At 41.0% G+C, this 20,046-nt stretch overlaps 1 protein-coding gene across 5 annotated transcripts in view; it reads right to left on the bottom strand.

Annotated features, from left to right (window-relative positions):
• Positions 1–20,046, bottom strand: part of bbs9 (Bardet-Biedl syndrome 9) — a 303,117-nt gene that overhangs the window by 236,993 nt on the left and 46,078 nt on the right. For all 5 annotated transcript variants that reach the window (XM_078397603.1, XM_078397606.1, XM_078397604.1 and 2 more), the window contains 4 exons: positions 11,599–11,780; positions 6,751–6,827; positions 6,065–6,115; positions 50–152 (listed from right to left, as the gene is read on the bottom strand). In XM_078397603.1, coding sequence (XP_078253729.1) covers positions 50–152; positions 6,065–6,115; positions 6,751–6,827; positions 11,599–11,780 — 413 coding nt within the window. The remainder of the gene's footprint in view (positions 1–49; positions 153–6,064; positions 6,116–6,750; positions 6,828–11,598; positions 11,781–20,046) is intronic.

Below are 20,046 nucleotides of genomic sequence, written 5' to 3'. Positions count from 1 at the left end.
CACACTTCTAATACTAAATGCTTCAGTGTGGGTGTGATCCAGGACTTACCTATAGCAGCAAAACACATTTGGTCCTGAGTTACTGCCAGTGGAGACTGCACACAAACTGACAGTTTCACATCCTGAACAGCAAACTGGCTCCAAATCGTCACCTGGGTTTAAGAATTATGTAGAATTACTGCATTATTTTAGGATAACTAACCATTTACGAACCAATGCTTATCACCATACAACATTCAGTGTTATAAAGATTATCTACCAAGATCAGTATCTCATCTCATTTTGACTCAAATGGACAGATTTCCAGCGTAAATGCATTATCAAATCAGGGCCCAGTGGATTCAAATGGAAAGAAGCTCAATGGGGAAATATCTCTGCAGGCGCAAGAGGGCAAAAGGAACAGAAGCAACGGAGTGCAGTGAGAAGAAACTCATGTGTAGCGTAATCATTTCCATGGACAATTGGTTACAAACAGGTTAACAGACCAGTGAGATAACATAAGTCAGCATGGATTTACGAAGGGGAAATCATGCTTGACAAATCTACTGGAATTTTTTGAGGATGTAACTAGGAAAATTGATAGGGGAGAGTCAGTGGATGTGGTGTACCTCGACTTTCAGAAAGCCTTCGACAAGGTCCCACATAGGAGATTAGTGGGCAAAATTAGAGCACATGGTATTGGGGGTAGGGTACTGACATGGATAGAAAATTGGTTGACAGACAGAAAGCAAAGAGTGGGGATAAATGGGTCCCTTTCGGAATGGCAGGCAGTGACCAGTGGGGTACCGCAAGGTTCGGTGCTGGGACCCCAGCTATTTACGATATACATTAATGACTTAGATGAAGGGATTAAAAGTACCATTAGCAAATTTGCAGATGATACTAAGCTGGGGGGTAGTGTGAATTGTGAGGAAGATGCAATAAGGCTGCAGGGTGACTTGGACAGGTTGTGTGAGTGGGCGGATACATGGCAGATGCAGTTTAATGTAGATAAGTGTGAGGTTATTCACTTTGGAAGTAAGAATAGAAAGGCAGATTATTATCTGAATGGTGTCAAGTTAGGAAGAGGGGATGTTCAACGAGATCTGGGTGTCCTAGTGCATCAGTCACTGAAAAGAAGCATGCAGGTACAGCAGGCAGTGAAGAAAGCCAATGGAATGTTGGCCTTCGTAACAAGAGGAGTTGAGTATAGGAACAAAGAGGTCCTTCTACAGTTGTACCGGGCCCTGGTGAGACCGCACCTGGAGTACTGTGTGCAGTTTTGGTCTCCAAATTTGAGGAAGGATATTCTTGCTATTGAGGGCGTGCAGCGTAGGTTCACTAGGTTGATTCCCGGAATGGCGGGACTGTCGTATGTTGAAAGACTGGAGCAATTAGGCTTGTATACACTGGAATTTAGAAGGATGAGGGGGGATCTTATTGAAACATATAAGATAATTAGGGGATTGGACACATTAGAGGCAGGAAACATGTTCCCAATGTTGGGGGAGTCCAGAACAAGGGGCCACAGTTTAAGAATAAGGGGTAGGCCATTTAGAATGGAGATGAGGAAGAACTTTTTCAGTCAGAAAGTGGTGAAGGTGTGGAATTCTCTGCCTCAGAAGGCAGTGGAGGCCAGTTTGTTGGATGCTTTCAAGAGAGAGCTGGATAGAGCTCTTAAGGATAGCGGAGTGAGGGGGTATGGGGAGAAGGCAGGAACGGGGTACTGATTGAGAGTGATCAGCCATGATCGCATTGAACGGCGGTGCTGGCTCGAAGGGCTGAATGGCCTACTCCTGCACCTATTGTCTATTGTCTATTGAATGGAAAGAAATCTAAGAGACATGATTAATCTGCACCTGGAAAGCCAAGTTTGATCATAGATGGTCAACATAATTTTGTTAAGGGAGATCCTGTCTAATTTGTTTCAATTTTTTTAAGGAGGTGTCAAAATCCTGGGAAATCGAATGGGAAATTAAAGCAGACAAAGGTATATAAATCCAAGAATCCCTGAACGCAGCACACAGGTAGAGAAAATGATTACGAAGGTATTTTGGATACATTCCTTCATTAGATGAGACACAGTTTATAAGAGGAAGATTATAGTACAACATTATAAAACATTATTTAAGCCATAGTTGGTCACCAAATTATAGGAAGGATCTGATCACACCGTAGAGGATGTGGAGGGGATTTATCAGGATGTTGCTTCATCTACGAGACAGGAGAGGCTGGGTTTATTTACTTCGGAGCAGAAAAGGTTGATGTTAAAAAATAAGGGGGGAGGGGGAATACATTAGGTAGATCATGAAAAAACCTTTCCTCTAAACAGTGGGTTTAAACTATGGGTTTAAGGCAACTTTATCACCCAGAGGGTGGTGAAATCTGGAGCATACTGCCTCAGGTAATGGTAGAGGCAGATACTCTCATAACATTTAAGTATCTTAAAATCACCACGGAATGGCAAGGGAAATGGGCCATATGCTGGTAACTGAGATGAGATGAGGAAAATCATTTTCAGTCAGAGTTGTGAATCTGTGGAATTCTCTACCTCAGAAGGCAGTGGAGGCCAATTCTCTGAATGCATTCAAGAGAGAGCCAGATAGAGCTCTTAAGGTTAGCGGAGTCAGGGGGTATGGGGAGAAGGCAGGAACGGGGTACTGATTGAGAATGATCAGCCATGATCACATTGAATGGCGGTGCTGGCTCGAAGGTCCGAATGGCCTCCTCCTGCACCTATTGTCTATTGTCTATTGTCTAAATGGAATAGGTACTTTGGCTGGCAGGGACACGGTGGGTCTGGTTCCATGTTCTATGACTCTGTAAACTAAAGCTGGAATCAGGCTGCTCCAAACCGTTGCTGCAGAAAAAATAGAAAAATAAGCTTTCCCTGAGGTCACCAACTATAAAAGCAGATCTGTGAGATCGAAAACAAGGCGGCCACTTTAAGTAATAGTTTCTGAAAGCATAATACTTCATGTATCAGAAATCTGAAATAAAACAGAAAATCTTCCAAAAAAATCGCATGTCAGGCAATATCTGTATAGACAGAAACAGTTAATGGTTCTGAACAGATTCTGATTGGGCTGTTGGATATTTCCAGCATTTTCTGTTTTATATATAGAATGTCTTCACTGATGCCCTTGAGGAAACGTTAACTAAACTGTGAACTATGAACTGTCTTAGTTTCACTAAGGACTTTGGGCTTTTTGCACTAGCATTGTGGTTTTATTTTGTTGATTTTATTTTGTTATCTCCGAGTACTGTGTTTACATGCCTGTTATGCTGCTGCAAATGAGAGTTTAATTATTCTGTTGTCAGTACACATGACAATTAAGCACTCTTAACTCAAGGAAACGATTGTGTCAAATTTCTATTCTGCACATTGCATAATTTTGAGGGTTTAACAATTAGGGCAATCTTGGTGCAATTGAATAATGCAAGTAAAATCCATTCCTCTCTTACACCACAAATCCATCTCTCTCTCCTAAAAGTTTAAAAAGCAGAGTTCACAGATACATATATAAACTATACTTTGCAGTGTACATCATTTGAGCCAGAATAATAATGTTTATTAACATTTGTACTTGTCTCTATACACAGACATAATGACTGCAACAACCATTTGAAATATTGGGGCAACTCTTTTTATGTGTGGACCACATACACAAATTCTCTTCTATAAATACAGCGGCAGTAGAGTAGTCTGAAAAAGGGTCTTGAACAAAAACACCACCTCAACATGTCCTCCAGAGTTGTTGCCTGACCTGCTGAGTTATTCCCTCACTGCATTTTCTTTCAAGTGTGAGTTTTTGTATAATATTTATGCAGAAGTCAATTGTTTTTTGATACTCAAGTGGAAGAAATGTTATCAGAAATGGGCAGAAATGTGGCGTAGAGATTACAATCTTACAGATGAGCAGAGCAGGTTCTGAGGGCATAGTGGCCTTCTCCTCCTCCTAATTTGAGTACTTCTCTGGGACAAATTGGTATAATGCCAATTAGTACATCAGTCCTTTATGCAAGTTAATCAACAAACAAACCACCGGAGGAACTCAGCAGGTCAGGCAACATCTATGGAGGAAAATGGACAGACGCCAAATCAGGTAGGGACCCTTCTTCAGAATAGAGTGAAGATAACTGGTATAAAGAGGTGAGGGGAATGGGTGGGGCAAGAACTGGCAAGTGCTATGTCAAAGAGTAGATACAAGGATCTACAGATGCTGATACCTTGCATAGAAGACAGTGTGCTGGAGTAACTCAACGGGTCAGGCAGAATCTCTGGAAAACATGGATAGGTGACGTTTCCTGTCGGGAAGCGAAACATCACCTATCAATGTCCTCCAATGATGCTACCTGGGATACGCAAAGCCAGGTGAGGATGGATTGATTGGCAGTTGAGTTAATGGGAGAAAAGGGTGGAGATAGTACACAAGGCTGAGGTGATGTGGAGAAGACAAAAAGGTGCAAATGAGAAATTGAAGGTGGGGCAGAACCAGAGGGAGGGACAGTTGGTGGAAGGTAACAGGGCTGGTGGAGGGGCAAGTAGAAAATAGGGGATCCAAAGTTTTGGGAGTGGTGGGCAATGAGCAGAAAGAAGCAGCGAAAGGGACTGGATGATGGGGGCAGGGGAAGTGGAAAGAAAGATGTACGCAGGAGTGAATGGAAGCAGGGAAAATGCGGAGGGCATTAAATGTATCTGAAATTGGAGAATTTAATGTTTATACCTTTGGGTTGGAGGCGACCCAGGAATGTGAGGTTTTGTTCTTCCAGTTTGCATATGTCTTCACTCTAGCAGTGGAGAAGGCCAAGGATAGACAGGTCCAGTAGGTGAAGGGGAATTAAACTGACTGGGAGCTCCAACTTCTGGCCCTGGGTAAGAGAGTACAAATATTTGGCAAAGCATTTCTCCAGTTTACGTTGGTCGTACTGAGGTAGAGGAGGCCACGGCAAGAACATTGAATACAACACATGAAAACTACTGTTCTCACCTGGAAGGGAAACTGAGGTCCCTGAATAGAGACAAGAGGGGAAGTATCGGGACAGATGTTGCACCTCCTGCATTTGCTGGGGAATGTGCCTGGGGAGAGAGAGGGATGGGTGGGAAGGGATGAGCATATCAAGGAGATGCAATGAGAGTGGTCTCCACAGAAAATGAAAAGGGTGGTGAGAGGAAGATGTAACTGGTGGTGGGAACATGTTGAAACTGGATATGGAGGCCGATAGGGTGAAAGGGAAGAACCAGTGGAATTCTATCCCTGTTATCTGGTGTTTCAAAGGGACAAGAAGAACTGCGGAAAACAGAGACATAGGTGAGGGTTCCATCCATGACTGCAGGATGAATCTTGATTCCTGAAGAAAGAAGACATCTCCAATATCCTGGAGTGGAAAGCCTCATTTTGAGAGCAGAAGTGGAGGATATAGAGAAAGCACGAGAAATGGATGAGGTCCTTGCAAGGAACATGGTGGGAGGTGGTGGACGCGTCAGTCAATTCTGTAATGGACTTCACGTTCTGAGCACACCAACTTTTGGGGAACCCAAGAAGTAGGTTATCTGTGTCCTTATCAGATTAAATAAATTGATGCTGGAATAGATTTAGATTATTAAATTCTACAAATGCCGATTGGTCCCCAACTCTAGAATCCCTCCCTACATTAATGTAAAGTGAATGTGCTCACATTATTCAGGCTTAGATAGGGTAGATAGTCAGAGGCTTTCTACAGGGTGGAAATGTTGAAGACTGGAAGGCAGTGCTTCAAGGTAAGAGGAGCACATTTTTTTTCACACGGAGTGTGGTGGGTGGCTGCAGGCAGATACAATAGTGGCATTTATGAGACTTTTAGATAGGCATATAGATATGCAAAGAATGGAGAGATATTGATCTCGTGCAGACAGAAGAGATTAGTTTAACCAGGCATCATGTTCGGCACAGATATTGTGGGCCGAAGGGCCTGTTCCTATGATGTTTGTTCTATGAATTAGCTTCGATGGGCTATTCCACACTTGTCTTATTAATCACATTACACTGATATAACAGTAACAGAATTATATTCCCCCATGACAATGTAAGCAATTGTACAATACCTTCAGTGAAATCGAAGGAACAGGTACATCGACTGAGTTGTCAGGTACTTGCTGTTGAAGAAAAAGGGAAATAACCTTCATGATTGTTAATTATTTTAAATGCCCGACAGCTCTCTGTGTTAGCAACCGATGCTCTAATAAACAACGTAAGTGCACTATCTGTAAAGCACCAAACAATCCATCCATGCGTGACATTTATGGGCTCCAGTCTTGCATCAATGCACACCTCAAATTAAAGGCTCAGTGCTGGCAGAATAAACATTAACTTGATTTAAAATACTCTTGGTGCATTTACAGCACAAACCCACATCCTTCTTTCTAAGTTGCTCGTTCATCTTTTCTAGTATAAACAAAAGTCCTACTTAAATCCTATGAGCATACATTTCAAAATCAGGCTCAGATGTTTTTTTACTTGATTTTTTATTGCACAAGATGAAGCCTTTGAATGTGGAATTAGATAGGTAGGATAACATTGCTCCTTTATCAAGCAGTTTAGACGTTGTCTTTCTTCTCCAGCTGCTGAACAAAAACTCAAATACAAAGCACTTTATAACGTCCATGGGAAATTGCAGTTTACGATTCAAGTGTTAACAATGGTTTTCTTTCTCTACCCACCCCACAACACAATCAATCAGTTCCTAAACCTTTAAAAAAATTACAACAAACACTTATTCAGTTGTACATACAGAGACTGTATCCAAATTAGGAGAGACGACAACAGTCACGTTCAAATCATCATTGTTCTCTGCTTTTGGCAAAATATCTGAAAGAAAATGGCATAACTTCATGAAAAGTGCAAAAGTTATTATTTAATAATAATAAAATGTAATCACACTGCCAGAGATGAAATATACACTCATTTTCTGTCAATCCAAGAAAACGAGCCAATGAATCTGATCAGTCACAACATTTTATAACAGAAAATACAAATACTGCATCTGTATTTAGCATTGTGCATGAAACGGGCCAAAATTGGGGTTTGAGATGTTCATTGCTGTCAAGAAGGAAAGCTGATGAATTGTGCATCCTGAACTGGCTAAGGAAAATTACTCGAGAAATTATGTTTTGCATGATGCTTTTACCTGGGAAAAGAGCAAAATAAGTTGTTTAAATCATTTTTTAAAGTTCATACACAAGATGCTGATGTTTTTTTTTTCAATCCTGCTTCCCTTGAACTGACAAGTTTGCTACATGGTTTTAAAAGACAATTAAATGTTAACTGCATTGTTGTGGTATGGAGTTACATAAAAAATGTAACTGTGCAGGAAGGAATTGCAGGTGCTGGTTTACACCTAAGATAGACACAAAATTCTGGAATAACTCAGCAAGACAGGCAGCATCTCTTGATAGAAGGAATGGATGATGTTTCAGGTCGAGACCCTTCTTCAGACTGAGAGTCAGGAGAAAGGGAGACACAGAGATAAGGAAGGGTAAGGTGTGAAAAGGAGACATCAAAACAGATGCTGTTCAAGGAAAATATAGAATAGGCCATTGTTAGCTTGGAGAAGGTGACAACAAAGCAAACATGTAACCAAGGACAGTCAAACTGGTCGGAGAACTGGGAAGGGGGAGGAATGAAGAGAGGGGAAAATCAAGGGTTACTTGAAGTTAGAGAAGTCAATATTCATACCGCTGGGGTGTAAGCTGCCAAAGCGAAATATGAGGCCCTGTTCCTCCAATTTGTGCTGAGCCTCACTCTGACAATGGAGGAGGCCTAGGACAGAAAGGTTGGTGTGGGAATGGGTGTTAAAGTGTTTAGCAACCGGGAGATCAGGTAGGTTTAGGCGGACTGAGCAGAGGTGTTCAGTGAAACAATCGCTGAGCCTGCGCTTGGTCTCGCCGAAATATAGAAATTCACACCTGGAACAGCAGATACAGTGAATGAGGTTGGAGGAGGTGCAAGTGAACATCTGCCTCACTGAATTGGCAAGGAAGCCATATTTTCTTCTCTCAAGAAAGGTTTTTATGACAACAATTCAGGTCACATTTTAATAATCACTAGACCAAGTGGACCCATTGGGCCCAAACCTCTCCTCTCCCCCTGTCCCTCCCCCTCCCCTCCCTCCCCCTTCCCTCCCCCCACTCCATGCCCCTCAACCCCCCTTATCTTCCCTCCTCCCCCTCCCTCCCTCCCTCCCTCCCCCCCCTCCTTCCCCCTCCCTCCCTCCTAATCTGAGGAAAGACATTTTAGCCTTAGAGTACAGAGAAGGTTCACCAGATTGATCCCTGGGATGGCAGGACTTTCATATGAAGAAAGACTGGATAGACTAGGCTTATACTCGCTGGAATTTAAAAGACTGAGGGGGGATCTTATAGAAACATATAAAATTCTTAAGGGGTTGGAGAGGCTAGATGCAGGAAGATTGTTCCCGATGTTGGGGAAGTCCAGAACCAGGGGTCACAGCTTAAGGATAAGGGGGAAGTCTTTTAGGACCGAGCTGAGAAAACATTTCTTCACACAGAGAGTGGTGAGTCTGTGGAATTCTCTGCCACAGAAGGTAGTTGAGGCCAGTTCATTGGCTATATTTAAGAGGGAGTTAGATGTGGCCCTTGTGGCTAAAGGGATCAGGGGGTATGGAGAGAAGGCAGGTACAGGTTACTGAGCTGGATGATCAGCCATGATCATATGAATGGCGGTGCAGGCTCGAAGAGCCGAATGGCCTACTCCTGCACCTATTTTCTATGTTTCTATGTTTCCCTCCCTCCCCCCCTCCTTCCCTAGGAGATAAATTTAAACTTTAAAATGTGAATAACTTAAAAAATATAACACCAATTTCAATTAAACTTCTTCCATTAGCACCAAAGGGACGACAGTGAGTAAGGTGGGCCTAAAATTGTCAATAGACAATAGACAATAGGTGCAGGAGTAGGCCATTCAGCCCTTCGAGCCAGCACCGCCATTCAATGCGATCATGGCTGATCACTCTCAATCAGTACCCCGTTCCTGCCTTCTCCCCATACCCCCTCACTCCGCTATCCTTAAGAGCTCTATCCAGCTCTCTCTTGAAAGCATCCAACGAACTGGCCTCCACTGCCTTCTGAGGCAGAGAATTCCACACCTTCACCACTCTCTGACTGAAAAAGTTCTTCCTCATCTCCGTTCTAAATGGCCTACCCCTTATTCTTAAACTGTGGCCCCTTGTTCTGGATCTTAAACTGTGGCCCCTTGTCGCACTATCATTTACCGTTTTGGCTGTAGTTCAGGAACAAACAAACAAACAAACGAGAGTTTAGTATATAGATTAACTGATAAGGAATTTCTAGCCACATTAAAAAATATATCTAATTTGTGATTTTGCCATTCCATTTACCTATCTGCTCCGTTTTGCTTTATCCTGTTAAAATGCTGTGAAAAAGCTGAACATTTCCTATTGATTGTAAATTCAATAACAATGTCATGTTTACTGTAATCAGCTCTTTGTTTTCTGGGATGTAGACTGAACATTCACCCCATTGTTTTAATAACCAAAAATTGGGTCATTATTTTTGCCTGAATTTGTTAACCCTCAAATTCTCATCCAACTTTACTAATCCTGGTTTCCATTCCACCCATAATTATTCTCCCTCCTTGGCTCCTGGTTTCTTTCCTTCATATCATCAACCCACTCTGCCTTCCAAAGTTCTGCCAATCTCCTTTCCGTTCTTGCTTCCCTGATTTAAAAGTCACTATTCCCATTGTAGACGACCAAATCATGCTTTTCTTGCTCAAAATGCCTTCCAAAACGTTTCCACCTGAGCACAGTGCCAAAATTGTTGACTTCCATTGTGACTGTGACAAAGTTAGTCCTTCCTTCCTTTTCAGTCATATTGTGCAGCATAGAAATAGACCCACCTTATCCAACATGACCGATTTCCTAACTACACGAATCCTATTTAGCACTTCAGGGTTGTATCCTTCTTTGCTCAGTCTATTCAAGTGTCCAGATATCTGGAACTTGCTGCTGAAGGTGGTGGTGGAGTCAGATAAAATTACCGTGCTTAAGAGACATTTAAAAGGTTTTAAAATTTTCCTTTCAAATCCACTTTAAAACCCCTTCCTCTCACCTTAAACCTATGCCCTCTTGTTTTTGATCCCCCTAAGATGCTGACCATCTTATAACCGTAGGAATTTATAACTTTATATAAGTCTATCAGGTCACCCCTCAGCAATCCTTGCTCTAGGAAAAACTAATCCAGCCTGTTCAATATCTTTTTTATAATCAAAGTCCTCCAATCCAGGTAATATTTGATAAAGCTCCTCTGCATGCTCTCCAACATAACCAAATCCTTCCTATGATGTAGTAACCGGAACCACACGTAATACTCCAAGTGCCCTCTAACTAGTGTTTTGTAAAGTTGAAACATAATGTTCAAAATAATGCAAGGCCATCAAAATTAAAATAGCAGTAATATTGTAAAAAATAGTAAGGAAATTATCGACAAGTTGCGAGAACCCAAGGACCTGAGCTGGAAGGAGAGGTTGGGCAGGCAGCACTTTATTCCTTGGAGTGCACGAGGCTGAGGGTTGATCTTATAGAGATACTAGACCAAGTGGACCCGTTGGGCCCAAACCTCTCCTGCATTGGTGCAGCACCCTCTCCTCACTCATTCCCCCCTCCCTCCCCCCCCCCTCCCTCCCCCCCTCCCCTTCAACCCCCTCCTCCTCCCGCCCCTCCCTCTCCCCTTCCCCCTCAACCGCCCTCCTCCACCTGCCCCTCCCTCCCCTTCCCCTCCTCTCAATCCACCTTATCCACCCTCCCTCCTCCTCCTCCCCCTCCCTCCCTCCCTCCCGCGCTCCCTCCCTCCCCCTCCCTCCCCCCCTCCCTCCCCCCCCCCTCCGTCTCCCTCCCTCCCTAGGAAATAGATTTAAACTTTAAAATGTGAATAACTTTAAAAATACAACACCAATTTAAATGCAACTTCACCCATAGCACCACAGGACAATGGTGAGTAAGGTGGGCCTAACATTGCCGCGCTATTGTGTACCGTTTTGGCTGTAGTTCAGTAACAAACAAACAAGAGTTTTAGTATACAGATAGATACAAAATCATGAGTGGAATAGATAGGATAAATACGCAGAGTTTTTTTGCCAGAGTAGGGGAGCAAAAAACTAGAGGGCATTGTTTTAAGGTGAGGGAGAATGATTTAAAAGGGATCTGAGAGAAAACTTTTTCACAGAGAGGATTGTGCATGCATAGAGAAAGCTCTAGACCAAGAGAGGGAGCTGCCAGAGAAAGTGGGAGGGGTGGGTACAATTATGACATTTAAAAGACACTTAGAGAGGTATATGGATAGGAAAGGCATGGAAGGATATAGATCAGGTACAGGCAAGTGGGACCAGCTTGGTTAGGCAACCTGATAAACATGGACGAGTTGGGCTGAAGGGCGTGCTTCTATTCTGTATAACCATGGATCTTGGGATGCAAGTCCATAATTTACCTTAAAGTGACAACACAAGTCGATAGGAGGCAGTAAAGATAAGAGACATGAAGTCATAAGAGTTTGCGTTGTTGCAGATTTTGAGGGCATCGCGCCTCCTTCAATAAATTGAATACCTGAGGTTTTAGCAGCTACCCTGATAATCTTGTTAAGTTCTTTCATTTCGGACTCCATCTCATCGTAATTTAGTTCCCTGGACTCCACTTTTGGAGCCTGGAAGAAGGAAGGATCCGTGCCGAGGTACGAACACTGTAAATGGCCACTGTCGCTTAAGGTCACAATCACTCCCTTTAAACTCCTGCATGTGAAAGAGATTAAAACAATCACACACGTAATGAGGCCTTATAAAGAAAATGTACTTGATATTATATTATTGTTCCGTTTTCTTTCATTAATATACAGTTGTACAGATGCTAAAACATCTAAAAATATGTACATGAGGAAACAATGTAAATGTTAAATTAATTTGAAATTTCTTGGCAGCCATAGACAACTCCACAGAAACCTCTTCTGTGCCTGCAAGTACCAGAAACAGACAGCAGAATAACACCACAGAGAAAGTAAATTATTAAATTGTTTTTATTTTGATTCTTGCAGGTTGCCAATTGCTGTCACCTTTGCCATTAGAACAGTGTTCAAAGGATCAAACCAAAGCTTTTCCTGGTCTCCAATTCTGGTTTAACCTCAAATATTGTTTCTCTGATATTGTGTTTTGCAGATACCTATTAATAATTTCAGCTAACACAGGCCACTTGTTTGTGATATCTGCTAGTAACTTGGATGAAAATATAGATGGAGACACAAGGAATTGCAGATACTAGTTTCCCAAAAGTGGTAAAGTAAGCATATGGTATGATGCTTCCCTTCATCATTTTGGGACGTTGGGTATAAGAGTCAGGAAGTCATGCAGCAGCTTTATAAAACTTTGGCTAGGCTCCATTGGTGTATCATGTTCAGTTCTGATCATTCCCTGGCAGGAAAGATGTGGAAGTTGTGGAGAGGGAACTGAAGAGGTTGACCTGAATGCTCCCAGATAAAAGGATATTATCTACAGGAAGAGTGGCTGGACAAACCTCAATTGTTTTTGCTGGAACGTCGAAGGATGAGGAGAAGCCTCATAGAAGTTTACAAAATTATGAGCAGTATAGATAGGACAATCAGAAACCTTTACCCAAATGAAAATGCCAAATACTGGAGGACATAGCTTTAAGGTGACAGGCTGAAAGTTTAAAGGAGATATACGTGGCAATTTTTTCATACAAGACAAAGTGTGGTGGGAATACACTCCCGGGGTGGTGGTGGAAGTAGGTACGATAGTTGTATTAAGGCATATAAATCTGTGGTGACTGACGAAACATGAATTGTTTGCTGGCATAAGGCTTTAGTTTAATTTGGCATCGTGTTCAGCACTGTCATCATGGGCTGAAACATCTGCTCATGTGCTGCACTGTTCCATGTTCTATTGTGAGGCAATATCAAAGACACAGGATCAATTTAGCAATCCAGAATTGACAAAACCAAGCTAATCTTTGTTCATAACATGATCAATGTGAAAACTGATCTTCAGGCACAGTGGTGAAGGTGAAAAATCTGAGGTTATTGTCTCATGTCGATGTATTGAGCAGAATGGGCTTACACCATCAGGTGTTTAACTTTGAGGGGTGATTGTGAGGACTGAACAGGTGCATGAATCCAGAGTTCAATTACATTGTTTTAGGACAATATGCAGATAATTTAAATGAACAATATATTTATTCTCCTTAAAGAGCAGAAAAAATTGGAACTTTCGGTCTCAGATAGGAAAGTGGAATTTAGGCCAAAGATCAGATCAAGAAATTGTATTAAATGATACTGTATAAATCTACACCAAAAGAAATGTATAACTTGCTCCTGCTCCACCTTCGTTGGATTTCAGAACTCCTGGTATCCAGCCATTTCAATTGTAGGCAACCTGGATTTATGAGGATCCTTATTGTAATGTCGATGGTGTCACATCAATCAATACACTCCAACTCAGAACTCACTTGGAGTCCAGTCACAAGGTCTTGTCTTAAAAGGAATTCTAGGCATTTTGCAAGGTTATTACCACTTTTAAAAAACACGGGCTTATTAAGGATAGTTAGTAGACCCTTAAACAGGGGAGGTCACGTCTACATGAGCTTTACTACAGAGTTTGACATTAGATCACTCACAACAGGCTGGTCCAGAAGGTTGAGTCCAAGGGGATCCACAGCGAGTTGGTAAATCGGATCCAAAATTAGATAGTGGGTGATGATGGATGGGAGTTTTTCTGACTAGAGGTTTAAAGCTAGCATTGTTCTTCAAAGATTAGCACGAAAACTTCTGTTTGTAAGATATATTAATGATTTGGTTAAGCCGCATTTAGAGTATTGAGTGCAGTTCTGGTTGCTATGCTACTAGAAGGAAGCTTTGGAAAAGGTGCAGAAATAGTTCACCATGACGTTGCCTGGATTTGACATTATTAGCTACAAGGAGGGGTTGGAAAATTTTGGAGGAAAGAAGTAGGTGCCTGAAATGCACTGCCAGGGGAGGTGGTAGGTGTAGCAGTGATAGCAATGCTCAAGAGGTGCTTAGACATGAACTGGCAGGGAAGAGAGGGACATGGACCATGTGTAGGCAGATGGGATTAGTTTAGATTGGCATTATGGACGGTGAAGGCATGGTAGGCCAAATGGCCTATTTCTGGGCTGTGTTGTTCTATGCTGTATGTTCTATCCTATATCAGGTCAGTCCTGGCATAGGATGAGTCCACATTCAGTTTAATGAAGATTCCTGGCCAGCAAATCAGGAAGCAAAGGTCCTTTTCAAAATAATATTTTGTGTTTCATGTTTACAAATTATTTAGTTTTAAGTATATTGCATTAATATTTAAAGGTAAGACCAATTAATTGGTTTCAATTTTTCATCAATTTTAATAGTTGTTACGTTCTCAGAGACTCCACGTGCAGGTCACTGGTAAGACCCAGCTGCCCACACCCGAGGCTTGGAATACAGTGAGACTGGCCCTCGATGCCTAACCTCGGTGGTGGACAAGAGCTATGGGGCAGCAAATGGTCCAGGAAGACCCAATCCTTACTTTATATGGTTATGGAATTACTCTGAGGTAGTGTGAACAGAATCTCTAATTATAGAGACTGAGCATAAACTTTTCACTCTATAATGGGGTCCTCGTCTAACATCACCACCTGCAGGTAGATGATCCACAAACCGCAATTGCGCAAGAATCTGGTGAAAAACAGTCCAGATTCAGTATGCATTGTTACATATAAATTTATTTAAGGTGTAAAACTGAATGAACACTGCCAATACGGACAGTGCTGGAATAACTCAGCAGGTTAGGTGGTATCTCTCTGGAGAACAAGGATAGGTGATATTTTGGGTCGATAGCTTTCTTCAGGCTACAACTAATCTACTGCAAATACAAATGTTAGGAGAAAGTACAAAGAAAACAAATAGCATGCAACATATTTTGTGCATTATTTGGCCTCTGTACTTCAAAGATCATACATTACTTAACTGTAACTTCTGCTGACATATTTTTCCTCAGCTCACTGCCACACAGCTCAGTAATCACTTGTAGGAGTTCTTTCTCAGTTGGACAGGTAATTGTCCCTAATCCCTCATGAGTTGATCTAAGATGGCCTCCAATTACCCATTTTTATAACACATAAATTACACACATGTCAAATGATTGATGCATGGTAGTATTTTTTATTGTGTTCAGCACATTACTAATATGCAAACATTGCTCAAATTAATTAATACTTGTCATTAATCCTCAGAAATGTTTTTTTTCTGCCAACTCTTACACAAATGCAGATAGTAAAGTTTTAAATCTGATGCAAAGAAATGCAGCATATAGCCAGATTCTACAGCACAGTAGCATTCTAGCTTTGGGTCTGGCGAAGCAAATGTCTGGCGAGGCATTTGCTAAGCTACAGCTTTTAAGATAATATAACCTAGTGATACCTAAAATAATTACTTGGACTATTTCGTTTATATGTAAAGGATAAGAGAAAGAAGGTCAATTAGTGTATGGGTGCAAAATGAGTCCCTTTTTCAAAAAAAGAATACTACCATGAATAATACTTCCTTGTACCAGCTATGAACAATTTAGAGAAGCAATTTGCTTTGATGCTGATTCACAAGTGAAGGAGCACCAATGTAAAAGTTGAAAGGCAAGCTTAAATATTACATCTGACATCTTATTTTATAAATAACATATTATTAAATGGTCCTGGATTTCAATTTATTTCTTGAAAAACGTTTTGCATGTTATTATTGTCAATTTTGTGCATTACTTTTCATGATAACTATTTCTTGTAAATCAAGCTTGGGTTAAAAAAAAATGATGTTTATAAAAAGTGATTTTATTTCAAAATTCTTTGAGGATGTCAATCTTTTGTGAGCAGAGAAGGAAAACCTATCTTACCTAGAGGTTAAAAAAAATCTGTTGCATCAAATTTCAGTTTATCATCACTCTCAGCTTAGGAAGTCGGTGCCTAAAAGGACTGTCTGCATTAAGAACAGTGAAAGTGGAGATATAGTCTGATAAAGGAAAGCCAACAGACTTCAAACAGCTTCATATCTTTTAACCCAACGCCGGCACTGCGATAAAAGAACACTGTCTCTTACATCAACTTTGCCAAATATTTCTGAAGTTCATTTAGCAGGTCATCAGTTTTACTGCACACCCTTGTGACAAAAGCACTGCAGCATATTCAATGCAATGCAAAGCCAAATCGATATACTATCTGGTGTTGAGTTATAGCACCCTGTTTTTAAATCTAGTACAAAAGCTAATGTTACATGCAACAATTGAATGAAAAATGGATTGAAATGGGTGGTTCAGTAAAGATCTGTTTGAGAAAAAGGTTTGCTCAAGATGTTTTTGCAGACTACACAACAGGAATTGTAGAACATGGGACAACTCATTTAAGCACTGTTGACAGATTGTCTCTTTAACATGGAGACATTATGGTAAGCAAGGTAGGCAATAAGTAAAAAAGGAATCAGATGATCCATGACAGACTACAAAGGAAAGAAAGCTGCTCTTCAAATATCTAGCTTTGGCTGCTGTAGAGCTCCTTTGAGATTTGAGCAAATCTTCAGATTATTCTAGACAAAATAAATCAGCTGCAAAATCTCTAATGGGTAAAAATATTGTCTTAAAATTCTTATTGCCAATCAAATAATCCCACTAAAATGTTCCAAGCTTACCATTCATTATAAAGAACCACTGCTGTTTAAACCCTTATTTAATAAAATTGACCATAAATAGAAATATACAAATACAAAATTGTAACATTACAAACAATGGACTCAATTTAATTTGGAACAATACATTTTTTAAATTGGTCTGAACAACATTAAACGGTTACAATTTGTAACTTCGAGCTTGTGCGGCATCAGCTGAATCCTTCATTTGTCAACTAGGTATCTGTAGTTTAAAATATCAAAACCTTCCAAAATGTTCTCAACTTGATTATAATATATATATATTAAAAAAAGAAGTTTCTCCATTTTCTTTTGCTTGTAACTAAAGCCAGTAATCTTTTGTGTTATCTCCGTGAATCCTTCTTTGTACCTCTCATTGAGATCTGTGTTAATGTATTGAACCCAAAACTGGACGGCAAAATATTCACCATGCCAGAGCCAATGTAACTTTTCCTTCCTAAACTACAGGCAGATATTATGGCAAAGACTTGTCAAACAACAGGTTTCAAGAAACGTTGTCAAGGAGAAGATAGAGGTAGGGATACCAACCAGAGGTTCAGGACAAACTCTCAGAACTACAATTTCAGGCAGCCACTGACAGTAAAAAAAGGAGTGTGTTCGAGATTGGAATTGGAGCAGAGCAGGTATCTTGAAGTATTACAAACACAGGAGGTTACAAAGTTAAGTATTAGCAAGGTCACGGTGCATTTTCTAGATAAGGATAGATGTTTTAAAACTGGAGCATAGCTGGGCCTACAGTTAATACAGGTGACTAAATATATGAATATTGGTGAATGGAAGACCAAAATTTGCACAAAATATAACTGGACCAGAGTTGCTGGTAATCTTGGCTGATGAGTCCCAAGGACTTATTGATTTACATGCCAAACGTTTGAGGGGAATACCTCTGGAGATAATGGATGCAGATTATCATCATCCAAAATTCCATGGATTATGGAATTGACCAGTGAATTGAAGGGTAGTATTTGTAACCCCAAAATTTAAGCAGAGAGAAAACAGTTGTGCAAATGCTCGAAATTGTATAAAAGCATGTAATTACAAAACATAGGATTTAGCAGCGTCAACATGAATTTAGAAATGGGAAATCATGTTTAACCAATCTGCTGGAGTTCTTCAAGCATGTGATCAGTTGAATAGATGAGAGGGAACAGTTGGATGAGGGGTATTTAGATTTTCAGAAAGTTTTCAATAAAGTCCCACACTGGAGATGGTCGACAAGAGCATACCAAAATGTGGGTAAATGGTTGTGTTAGCAAGGTCACGGTGAGCATTGATGAACAGAAGGACTTTAGAGGAGTGGTCCAGGGATTCTTGAATGTGGCAGCACAAGGAGATGACATGATTGAAAAGGCATATGGGATACTGGCCTTCACTAGTTGAGACATTGAATGCAAAAGTAGAGAAGTTGTGCTCCAACTTTATAAAACTTCTGTTAGGCTTCAAGTGGAGTGATGACTGGGGGCACACTGGAATAAGGATGTGAAAGTGCTAGAAAATACACAGAGGAAATTCACCAGGATGTTATTGGGATGAAGCTTTACAAGAAAGGACTGGAGAAGCTAGGTCTGTTCTCTGTATAGACTAAGAGGGGAAACGATTGATAGATACCCAGAGTGTGACGAGTAACAGGAATGCAGTGCCCGAAGAGTGCGGTGGAACCTGGTCTGCTGATAACATTTAAGAAGTTTCTAGATGAGCGTTTGAATTGCTTAGGCACAGAATAGTATGGGTCAAGTGTGAATGAGGTGGACCGAATGGCCAGTTTCCATGCTTATGGCTCTATCAGAACCATTGCAGCTGTTCCAAGCTGCCACATAAAGAATGCCATGGAAACTATGACTTTTTGAAAGACAGCTACTTTCGTAAAACCGCTGGACATCTGTAGAATCATGGAAGTCATCCTGCAGGTGAAGCGTGGGGCTTTTATTTTAGATAGGCTGTCCTTTGCAGGTAAGCCTTATAACAATATTTTTGAAGATAAAAAATTGTTTAGCACTTGAGAGACCCATCAATTTATGATGGTGTCCTTACCACTGATGGCCAATGACAACAGGTCGTAAAAGTGAAGGAGGGCTCACCAATTTCAGGTAATGGTGCTGAAAAAATGCAATGCTTTCACAATTTGGAGTATTTTGGAGTTATTGCTCATGTTCCAATAACAAAAGCAATAAAAGCAGGATGAGGTGCAAAAGGTGCAAAGCTGGAGTAGGTTTCACAGTACCAGAGAAGTATACAGATGGTGAGAAAAGCTAACTATTCTCAACCCAGTGAACCTAGGCTACATCCAAAACTGATACGGTGTTGACATTAGGACGTGTTAGTCTATACCAAACTGGCGTTTGGTATGAAGACAACATAAACGGCAACAACTAAGACAAGATCCTACATCACAAAGATTAGAAACTTGAAGTGAACACAAACCCTGATAAAAGTTGAACTTTGAAGAAAGCAGAAAGAAATTGATCATGACACAAAACATTGCTGATGCTGGTAATCTTGAGTAAAAACTTTGAGGAACTTGTGTAGGAAAGAACTGCAGATGCTGGTTTAAATCGAAGGTAGACACAAAATGCTTGAGTAACAGTCCGAAGAAGGGTCTCAACCCGAAACATCACCCATTCCTTCTCTCCAGAGATGCTGCCTGTCCCGCTGAGTTACTCCAGCATTTTGTGTCTGCTTGAGGAACTCAGCAGGTCAAGCAGCATCTGAGGAGGGAAATCCAACAGATGACACTACAAGTTGGGACCCTTCTTCAGACTGATGAGTAGAGGGGAGATATGGTGGAAAGGGGTGGGGCAAGAGCTAGCAAGTGACAAGTAGATTCAGGTGTGACTTTTCACTTCCCTCCACAGATGCTGCCTGACTGAGTTCCTCCAGCAATTTGTATTTTTTTAATCCACAGGGGGTATCAAGACTGCAATTAAATTTTATGCATCTTACACAGGAGAATCAAATTTACCCTCTTTTGTCTATGCTCCAAATTAAGGTGACCCATTTTATACTCCACACATGGAGGATAGTCAAACAGGATGGGGAGTCGCCTTCAATATCTCCAGTATTGAAAGCTACAATATCTATCTATCTATCTTATCTTATCTTATCCTATATCTATATCAATATTACTAAACGAAGGTATATATTCACAAAATGCTGGAGTAACTCAGCAGGTCAGGCAGCATCTCAGGAGAGAAGGAATGGGTGACGTTTCGGGTCGAGACCCTTCTCTGTCCATGTGTATGTGTGTTTGTGCACACCATAACTTTGGTGCTTCGCACAGCCAAAACGGTACACTATAGCGTGTCACA

This window comes from Rhinoraja longicauda, chromosome 4, assembly GCF_053455715.1.
Source record: "Rhinoraja longicauda isolate Sanriku21f chromosome 4, sRhiLon1.1, whole genome shotgun sequence".
In the NCBI taxonomy this organism is placed as follows: domain Eukaryota; kingdom Metazoa; phylum Chordata; class Chondrichthyes; order Rajiformes; family Arhynchobatidae; genus Rhinoraja; species Rhinoraja longicauda.
This window is presented reverse-complemented; position numbering and strand designations above follow the sequence as displayed.